The 11,171-nt window shown below is 41.4% G+C and overlaps 1 protein-coding gene across 1 annotated transcript; it reads left to right on the top strand.

The window, feature by feature from the left end:
- The first annotated feature begins 5,906 nt into the window (after positions 1-5,906).
- On the top strand, positions 5,907-7,319 carry LOC148453713 (uncharacterized). Its single transcript, XM_088461820.1, has one exon. It carries the CDS (start codon positions 5,907-5,909, stop codon positions 7,317-7,319), a length of 1,413 nt encoding a protein of 470 aa, XP_088317946.1.
- The last annotated feature ends 3,852 nt before the right edge of the window (positions 7,320-11,171 follow it).

Here is an 11,171-nt window from a genome sequence, read left to right as displayed (position 1 = left end):
TCACAAACACAGAAAATAATTTTTTTTTTGGTTTGGACTGGAGTGTACTTTCGGGGGTTACAGCACCCTTAACGGTCAAGCCAGCCGGCCCTTTACTTATGACACAGGCGCACGCTTGGCACTACTTTGTTGATGCACGTGCGGCTACTGCGCACACAATTCACAAACACAGAAAATAATTTTTTTTTTGGTTTGGACTGGAGTGTACTTTCGGGGGTTACAGCACCCTTAACGGTCAAGCCAGCCGGCCCTTTACTTATGACACAGGCGCACGCTTGGCACTACTTTGTTGATGCACGTGCGGCTACTGCGCACACAATTCACAAACACAGAAAATAATTTTTTTTTTGGTTTGGACTGGAGTGTACTTTCGGGGGTTACAGCACCCTTAACGGTCAAGCCAGCCGGCCCTTTACTTATGACACAGGCGCACGCTTGGCACTACTTTGTTGATGCACGTGCGGCTACTGCGCACACAATTCACAAACACAGAAAATATATTATTTTTTTAGCACTTGGGGGGAGCACCCCTGATGGACAGAGCACCCCCTGGACAACACTACAGCACCCCTTTAGGTCTGGGACACTGCACAGGACTTTGGAGTGGACACAGCCCCTATGGAGAACTGACTGCACAACACAGTCCAGCCAGCCCCTATGGACTTTGAAGTAGTGGACACAGCCCCTATTAACAACAGCAGCACAGCACAACACAGCCAGCCCCTATGGACTTTGAAGTAGTGGACAACAGCAGCACTACACTACACTACACTACACTACACTACACTACACTACACTACACAGCCCTAACTCCCACCCTCCCTCTTCACTGTCCACAGCCGAGTGAGAAAATGGCGCCGACGCGGGTACCTTATATAGGATCCAAAACCCGCGAGACTCGGAAGGCGGGATGATGACGTTTTGCCTCGATTTCAGATCCGAGTCAGGCGGGAAAAGTCGAGCCTGACTCGGATCGGACTCGGATCGGGGGGGCTCGGGGGGGTTCGGATTTCAGAAATCCGAACCCGCTCACCCCTAGTACAAACCACTCCGTGCTCGCCCCCTGCCCTCTGTGATGCAGTAGACTCTGTGCATGTGCAGGTCTCCGGTAATATGGCGCCCAAGCCATGGTACTGGGACACCTCTACTGTGCATGCCCAGGTCTCCGGTAATGCTTCCTGCATTATTTATTGTACCTGCATCCAAGGACACAGCATTGGATAATCTGTGATTCCTTTGACCGGCTGAGTGACCATGGGGGTCACGCAAACCGGCCGCTGCAGATGAGTAAAAGAAGGCAGGGAATCTCTGTCAGCCGACGGAGATCGTGGCCTCTCCACTCCCTCCCAATGGTGGCGGTACACCTCCATTTTGCGAAACGGAGGCCGTCACCACACCCTACCTGCCGGCCCAGAAATGCCAGCTGTAAATCACTGACAGTCTGCTGCCAGACTGCATGCAGGATCACAGGTCCGTTCTACACATGTGCAGTATAGGTCAGATGCACGTGCAGATTCCTGATAGTCTGGAATCTGCTTGATACCTGTCACTGTATCTGCAGTTGCATCACCCCCTGAAATCACTCTGCAGACCAACATTGAAGACCATGTCCAGCAGAACTGTGATCAAGGGGGGAATGCCAGACTGGAGTTCCTTTCCCGTACAGTAGGGCACTGTGTGGCTGTGATTAATCTCCCCTGCTATTTGTAATCTCTGTATACTAAGCTTTGCAGGATCAACGAATGTGGATTAGTAGATAGAGAGCACTTTTCCGTCAAACTTAATTTGACAGGTACCACGCCCACTTCTCCACCCCCTGCCACTCCCACTTTTCCTCCCCTTTTTGATATCGTTTAATATGGTTTTGATATTGAGAGATATTAAAGCCATATAAGCTGATATCTTTTTTGATAGGCTTTTGATATAAAATTTGAAATCAAATGTATATAAATGCGATAGGCCTTGATATAAAATGAGTTCACTGTTTAATCAGACATTGCTGCTGTTAGATGAAGCATCATCAGTAAGATGTTTTGTCCCATAGCCGGTATTGTTGTTAACCCTTCGTGATAGCTATAAAAGTAAATACATCTTTATGTAGCAGGCAGCCATGCCTACGAACAAAAGAAACGGTGCGTCGCGCCGCGCCGCTAATCGGAAAAAGCGGATGAAAAAGGCGTATTACACGGTATTGAAGCCCGGCAGTTATAGCGGCTTTGATAAGTTTTATAAGGCCAATAAAGATGCGTTTAAAAGAACAGAAATTAAAAAATGGATGCAAAAACAAGACGCGTATACGTTACATAAACATTGTTCTTAAAAGTTGTTATATATATCGGTAATTGTAATATATGCAGGAATATACATTGATTAGATTATTACGGTTGTGATCCATTTTTTATTTTTTTATTTTATTTTATTTATTTATTTTTATTTTTTAAAAAGTCATAGTTGTGGTTATAACGGTTACTGTTATTTTTTATGATTATTAGCGGGTGTTGACCATGTGTAATTAAAATAATTGTGATTCATAAAATGTTTCAATTGTTCTTAAAAGTTGTTATATATATCGGTAATTGTAATATATGCGGGAATATACATTGATTAGATTATTACGGTTGTGATCCATTTTTTTTTTTTTTTTTATTTTATTTATTTATTTTTATTTTTTAAAAAGTCATAGTTGTGGTTATAACGGTTACTGCTATTTTTTTTTTTTGTGTTTCATAACAAGCGGATTATAAATGATTTATATTTTGTTTATACAAACATTACCTTCTTTTAATTGTGTTTTTATTACATAAATAAAGCTATGTGATTATATATATATAGATATGTTAGTGATACTTATATTGCGTGAATTATACGTTGGAATTTCCTTCATTCCACTCATGATTTACAGTTAACAGTGGGATGGAATTTGAAATTTTCAAAGATAGACGGTGTATTACGTATGATTTGAGCGGCATCTAGTGATGAGTTTTGGCATTGCAGATTGATGCTCTGATATTGTTTAAAATTCATGAATTAGCAGTTGGAGTGTCATTATGTTAGCTGACATGACTTGGTTTTAGCATGGTTTATTTATTTATTTATTTAATTTTTTAAATTATAAAATTAATGTTTTATGTCATTATTTAAAATAGATTGTCACAATTACAGGGTGCTGTGATTAAGCTTAATTAAAATTAAATGGTGGTAATTCCTAATCTAACATCATCTCTTGGTAATGCGTGTGTTAGCAAATTTTAATATGCACGTGATTTATATTTTGTTTATACAAACATTACCTTCTTTTAATTGTGTTTTTATTGCATAAATAAAGCTATATGATTTTATATATATAGATATGTTAGTGATACTTATATTGCGTGAATTATACGTTGGAATTTCCTTCATGAATCAAATGTTCCACTCATGTTATACAGTTAACAGTGGGATGGAATTTGAAATTTTCAAAGATAGGCGGTGTATTACGTATGATTTGAGCGGCATCTAGTGATGAGTTTTGGCATTGCAGATTGATGCTCTGATATTGTTTAAAATTCATGAATTAGCAGTTGGAGTGTCATTATGTTAGCTGACATGACTTGGTTTTAGCATGGTTTATTTATTTATTTATTTAATTTTTTAAATTATAAAATTAATGTTTTATGTCATTATTTAAAATAGATTGTCACAATTACAGGGTGCTGTGATTAGGCTTAATTAAAATTAAATTTACTATAAATTTTGTGGTTCATATGTAAATATGATTAGCGGTATCATGCGTAATTAAAATATATATTTTTAATTTGTCTTTCAGCATAACTTTTATTCCAAGGCACACCCTTAGAAAAAATAATAATGGAGGTATGTACAACACAGTTTTATCATGTAAAATATGCGTTAACGGTAAAAGATATAAACGATTTGCATATTAATATAATATTTTGTTTTAACAGTCAACAAACCAGAACATCTTTGAGATTTCTGACGATGATATGATCACGTGCCTTTCGCAAGATGAGGAAGATCATGTATATCGGCCTCTAACCCGTAAGTGGTCATATATTGTTTAACGATGTTTACATAAAGTTATTTATTTATATAAAAAAGGGTGCTGTATTTTTTTATTTATTTTATTTATTTATTTATTTTTTGTAATTTATTTTACAAATGTTTATTTGTGCATAATTAATCAGAATTAATCTTATGCAGGAACATCCGGTCAAGATCTGAGAAGTGCTGACCCATACGGTGCAGAATGCGCATTTGGGGCTGATATCGGAACGTTCCAGAACCCTTACATGGGGTATGCGTTGTCACCGCAGTCAGAAAATAGCTGTAAGTATCCATGGGTATTTTAACGACAATACAAAATGTCTGTAAGTAGATCATGCGATATGTTTTTAAATTATGCATCTGTATTCCACAGACAGTCCTACCATACCATGTGGGCAATCAGCCATTGAAAATCTTATACGCGCTGCACCAGCATGTTCACCACTGGCGCCAGCGACAGAACTGCCCCGAGAGCATTCTATCGAGGGTAAGTTAATTAAACGATGCTATACGTTCATTTCACGCATCTAAAATGATCATTTTTCCACAGAGCAAAATGTATATCACCGCTGCACATCTAATTGGTTTTTTTATTTTTAATTTTAGCATTCGATGTAGATGCGCTATATAATACGGATCCGGCGGATTATTGCAACGCAATAACGGTTGATGAATCGCCTGGAGAGCCAGAGGCCCATACAACAGTGGACGGGATAACAACGCCACAATTGTCCGATGCTGACAAAGAGAACCAACGCACACCGGCGCCTCTGAACAGCCATTATCGTCTTGCCGGTTCTACACCATTGATAATGAACCAATTGTACAATAAAATCAAGCCACAGAGACGGGTGAGAGCTTTGCCACACACAATGCATTGGGTGCATGAACCATTAAATCAAAAGCAATTAAAGAGGAGACTGAGTTATACTGACGAATCAGCACCTAAAAGAAGGCGATTGACGCCGCTGCGAAGTGTACAAGAAAGTTGTAACGGTGGTAAGACATACAGACACACAGGTCAGGATGATGATGATGATAATAATCAATCACCATGCCTTAGTGTAAGCACTGGCACAGGTTGCGCAAAGGTTAAGAGGACCAACAGGCGTGATGAACAAGTGCCCTGTGCCAGCGTTAACACTACCGCAGAGGTCAGCAATATCACCTCAAAAAGAAAGAGCAGGCATACAAAAGAACATAATGTTATAATATCACCATCTGTACGGGTCAGTCCTATTACAATATCAGAAATCCAATCTGATACAATTATCATCCCAGACACGCAGGTAGAGTCCATTTTGATACGGGATGATGATGATCTGCTTCAAGATGCCCAGGTGTTCTGGGCATCAGATGTAGAATCGCATGAGGAAGGTGGTGTTTCAGGCGCCCCGAGCATCGGGGTCAGTGTGTCTGTGAATGAGCCGCCTTCTGCTGCGCTGGATGATGCTGTCGCAGGGGCATCAGGCAACAGTGGTAGACATCATCCAGCGTCGCAGAACATGCTGGACGACGCTGTCGCAGGTCCATCGGGCGTAGGATCGACAGATGCGGGTGTTGGTCGACAACCCTCTACAGGTACAACAGTGAGGACAGAAGGCGTGAGTAAGCTATCAAAATTAAAATATCATGCTATGTTAGGCATGATTTTTAGAGAGCTCATATGCGTGAAACACATAGCGGAGGGGTTGTTAACGCGACACGCTGAAATAATGCGCAGCGGACAACATGACCAGCGCGTGCTTTTTGAATTTATTAACCATTATATGGATGGTGTAACAGAGCAGGATAGATTAGGTAGTGAAACTAATGCATTCATACAGGCCCATGCATTCGGTAAAAAAAAGAAATGACTAATTATGACGGGTCGTGGATTGAACCGCCATGCAGCACGTAGAGCGCAGTGCAGTAAAAATACATACAGACGTTTAAAAGTAAAGCGCGCTATTCAGACTTTAATAAACGCAAGACAGAAACAGCTTAGACTAGGACGGCATGGCATGTTTAGATTTAGTGACCAGAATGACAACGCAGCATCGCACCACGTAGATAAACAATCATCACAGATGGGCCATGCCGTAGCATCACCCGTACCTGTCGGTCCGGAATCTCCCAGTAATAACGAGGAGACACACCCTGTGTTTTTAGAATACATCGACAGATACGAGCGAAACCACCCCAATTTCAGGGCATCTGAAATCCACCACCATTTCCGGTTTGTCAATTTGGATAGGGTTACATCATTTGTAGATGCTATGAGGGCAATACACGATGCAATACAGACTTTGCTCGACAGCTACATGGTTAATGTCGACCCTAATGATCGTGTGCAGTTAAGGTTAGAGGGCAGTAGTTTACACGATGCAATTTATTCACATCGCAGACCGCACGATACATTAGACGCCGTCAGTTTTTTGAATCAGATAACAAACACGCTGCAAAGTAATTCTGAGGTTTTAATTGATACAGAGTTGAAATTTGTGATCTCTGTTTTCAAGAATCGCGTAGGCGGTGCCCTGACGGGCCGACGTCTGCGGAGAATACCACACAGCCTTATTATTGAGAAACGCAGACGTTTGTTATACGATTTCAATAACAGCGGTAACAATTTGTGTCTGGCGGCTAGTCTCTGCAAACTTCTGGACAATGAAAATGTCACGGATATCGTTATACACAAGCGTGCTCTTGAGCTTCATAAAGCTTTGAATCTGCCCCTTGATAAGCCGATCAGCTTTAGTGACATTGCTTGTTTTGAAAATCACTTAAAAGCTACGATAAAGGTGCTGTACTATGGTACGGACTGGCATTTTTATTGTACAGACAGTCAACACAAAGACAACATACTGTTTATCTTATGGCATGATGACCATTACTACGGTATATTAGACATAAAAGCATTTGTGGGTGCCCGATTCTTTTGCAAGTTTTGCAACACAGCGTACCACCACAAAAATAATCACGACTGCCTCTTCTTTTGTAAGGCTTGTCTCAGACAGGAGTGTGTTGATACAGGAAAAGCGGCGCTAAGATGCCCCGTGTGTAGGGTGTTTTGCAGGTCAACCGATTGTTTAGAAGAGCACAAGGCTCTAGCGTTGTCTTCCAAAACACAGTGTCTTGAAAAATTGTATTGCGACTGCTGCGGCTTGTACACCACACCCGGTCACAAGTGTCGGGGAATGACATGTCCCGTTTGCAAGGTGTGCGTTGGCAGTTTTGCGGATCATTTGTGTTATATCCAAAACATTAAACCTGTGGATCCTACAAAAAAATAAATTTTTTATGATTTTGAATGTATGCAGGAGACGGGTGTACACATACCAAATTACTGTTATGCATTAGCACTAGGGGGTGAACAGTCCTGGGTGATTCAAACAACAGCGGATGAACAATCCTGGGAGTTTCAGGGCATTGCTTGTATTGAAGACTTTGTAAAAACGTTCATGAGACCAAAATTTGAGGGGTACACATTCATAGCCCATAATGCCAGTCGTTATGATGGGTACTTTGTAATGCGCCAACTGATTAAGGAGAAATTTAAAATCGATGTGCTGGCGCAAGGTGGTAAACTGATGTGCATTAAGGTTCTTGATTTAAAGATAAGATTTATCGACTCTTTAAATTTTTTGCCCATGCGCCTCAGTCGATTACCAAAAGCGATGGGGTTTGAGGGCTCAAAAGGCCATTTCCCGCATTTTTTTAACACCGCCGCTAACCAAAATTATATAGGCGTCATGCCGGATATTCAGCATTTCGGCATACAATATATGATGGAATCAGAGTTAGCTGAATTCAAAGAGTGGTATGAGAAATACAAGCATATGTCATTTAACTTCCAGGATGAACTTAAACACTATTGCAAGCAGGATGTGGTAATACTACAGAGAGCTTGTAAGACCTTCCAAGACGCCGTTTTATCAATGACAGCAGAGGAAGTAATTGTATATAAGAAAAAGGGACCTGTCATTGTTAAGAGGCATGTTGACCCGTTTCAACTTACCACATTAGCGTCGGTATGTATGGCCATGTACCGATGTAAATTTTTAAAGGAAAACACGCTGGCGCTTGTACCGGGCGATAACTATCATAAGACTCAGAAGCGCTACTCAACACCAGCCATACAGTGGTTAATGTACATAGCGCATACAGAGGGCATAGACATAAGACACGCGTTACAAGGGGGAGAGAAGAAAGTCGGTAGATACTACCTGGACGGATACGCCGTTATCAATGGTGTACAAACAGCGTTTGAGTTCCAAGGTTGTTTTTATCACGGATGTAGCGCTTGTTACAACCCCGATGATGAAAACAAAGTGACTCAAACGACCTACGGTCAGTTGAGTCACAAGACGCAGGTGAGAATGAACTTTCTTAAACTGTGTGGGTTTCACGTGCGTGTTATTTGGGAGTGCGAGTGGAAAAAAATGTTACAAGAGGATGCGTGTCTACAGGCATTTCTTAAGGACAGGGAATTGCCCGAACCCTTGGACCCGCGCGCTGCGCTTTATGGTGGACGTACAAACGCCATAAAGCTGTATCACCAAACGCAACAGGACGAGCGCATACACTACTATGATTTTACCAGTCTGTACCCATTTGTCAACAAAACCAAATCATATCCTATCCTATCCTATGATCCTATCCTATCATATCCATATCAAAAACATCCCAGGATCATTTATAAAGATTTTGGCGATATCACAACATATTTTGGCATCGCCAAAGTAAAAGTGTACCCTCCGCGTGGGCTTTTCTTTCCCGTTCTACCTGTTAAAATGCTCGGTAAACTAATGTTTCCCTTATGTCGAACATGCTGCGAGTCTGGGCATGCAGAGTCGTGTGAACATAATGATGAGGAACGAGCCCTCGTCAGTACGTGGTGTACCGTAGAGTTAAATTTAGCCGTTGACAAGGGTTACAAAGTGTGTAAAATCTATGAGGTGTGGCATTTTGATAACCAATCCGATGATTTGTTTTCGGGGTACATTAAATTACATCTCAGGGACAAACAAGAGGCGTCCGGTTATCCCGAATGGTGTACAGACTCTGAGAAACGCCAAACGTATATAGATGCCTATCAAAAAAATGAAGGGGTGTCTTTACGGCCAGATCATATTCATATTAATCCGGCCAAGCATCAGCTGTCTAAGCTCTTTTTTAACTCATTGTGGGGTAAGTTTGGGCAAAGGTCTAACTTACCCAACACCGCGATTGTCTCAGACCCCGACAAACTTTTTGAATACGCGTTTTTGCCCCACTATGAGGTATCTTCTTTAGACTTCATAGATGACGACGCGGTGATGGTGAATTGGGAATACGCCAAAGATCATTACACCAGCTCGCGTATTTGTAATATTTTTATAGCCGCAATAACAACAGCGTATGCCCGTATTGAACTGTACAAACTGCTGGATAGGTTGCAAGATCGCTGTCTTTACCACGATACAGACTCTGTCATTTTTGTCAGCAGGCCCGGTGATTGGAATCCGCCATTGGGTGATTATCTAGGCGAACTGACTAGCGAAATCCCAGCTGGTGCGCATATAACAGAGTTTGTCTCAGCGGGACCCAAGTCATACGGGTATCGTTTAAATAACGGAAAGACTAGTTTAAAAGTTAAAGGAATCACGCTTAATGTTGATAATGCACAACATGTCAACTTTGACAGCCTGAAAGAGCTGGTCTTAGATTATCCTTTAAACCCCGAAGGTGACGACCAGAAAAAAATTGTGATTCGCCAGCCCGGTATAGTGCGTTTTAAAAGGTATTGGCAGATTGAAACACGAGTGCTGCAGAAAACGCAAAAGTGCGTTTACACTAAACGGAAGCTTACAGATAACTTCACAACGCTACCGTTTGGGTATTAAGATGGATATCAGGCTGCAACACCCCTTTTCATGTATTTTAGCAGGACCCTCCAACTCGGGTAAAAGTTATTTTGTGAAAATGCTGCTGCATAATTCCACTACGCACCTCTCACACGTTCCCGATAATATTGTTTGGTTTTACGCTTGCTGGCAGTCAATGTACGATCATCTTCTGCGGGATTACCCCGGTATGCGTTTTATAGAGGGGCTACCTGAGACTTTTAACGACGACCAACTTTTCCCGCCCGATAAGATTAATTTAGTAGTGGTTGATGATCTGATGGAGTCGGCTAGTAATAATTCGGAGATTGAGAAAGCTTTCACAAAGTATGTACACCATAGAAATCTCAGTATCGTGTACCTTGTGCAAAATGTGTTTTGCCAGGGTAAAAAGAGCAGAACTATACAGTTAAATACAAAATATATGGTTCTTTTTAAAAATCCTAGGGATAAATTGCAAGTGACAACGCTTGCTAGGCAGATGTACCCCGGTAAATCGATGTTCTTTTTAGAGGCTTTTGAAGATGCGACCAGGGCTCCTTAATGGTGTTTACTGGTTGATTTAAGAAACAACACGCCTGATGAGTACCGTTTACGAAGCGGGTTATTCCCGCCGGATACACCGGTAGCGTACGTCTTTAAAAAGCATACTTCTAAAAAGCTGTAATTCTTCAACTTTTAGTCATTTGCCATAGCGACACCATCAGCAAGCATGTCGGTGCGCTTACGTCGTAATTGGGCGCTTTTAAAAGCGTTAATAAAGGCACCACCGACTCAAAGAAACGCTATTTTATCCACGGCTTCAAACGATTTGGTGACAGCCATTTGTGAGATTGCGCTCAACACGCTAAAAGGTAAAATACCGTTGTCACAACGACAGTTGAATTACCTTAAAAAGAAGCGCAACCTTATAAAAACGCTATGTAATAAGAAATGCACCATTGGTAAAAAGAAGCGTTTGGTGAAACAGTCCGGCGGATTTATTGGCTCGTTGCTTGGCTTTGCTATACCGTTAATAACGGGACTTCTGACTAATCGTTGATGGAATACGCTGAGAAAATGTATCTGGTGCCTCAGCAGCAGATAGAGCGCTTGCGCAACAAACCGGGTAACGATGATATACGTAAAACATCTGCGCAAGGCCTAGATGCAGAGATCATAAACATACTACAGAGTAATGATTTATCGGAGTATGATAAGGCTAAGCGTTACACAGCCGCGTTGCAGAAATATCTGGTGTTGAGTAAGCAGTCTGATAGA

This window comes from Taudactylus pleione, unplaced genomic scaffold, assembly GCF_031769625.1.
Source record: "Taudactylus pleione unplaced genomic scaffold, aTauple2 ptg001107l, whole genome shotgun sequence".
NCBI lineage: Eukaryota > Metazoa > Chordata > Amphibia > Anura > Myobatrachidae > Taudactylus > Taudactylus pleione.
This window is presented reverse-complemented; position numbering and strand designations above follow the sequence as displayed.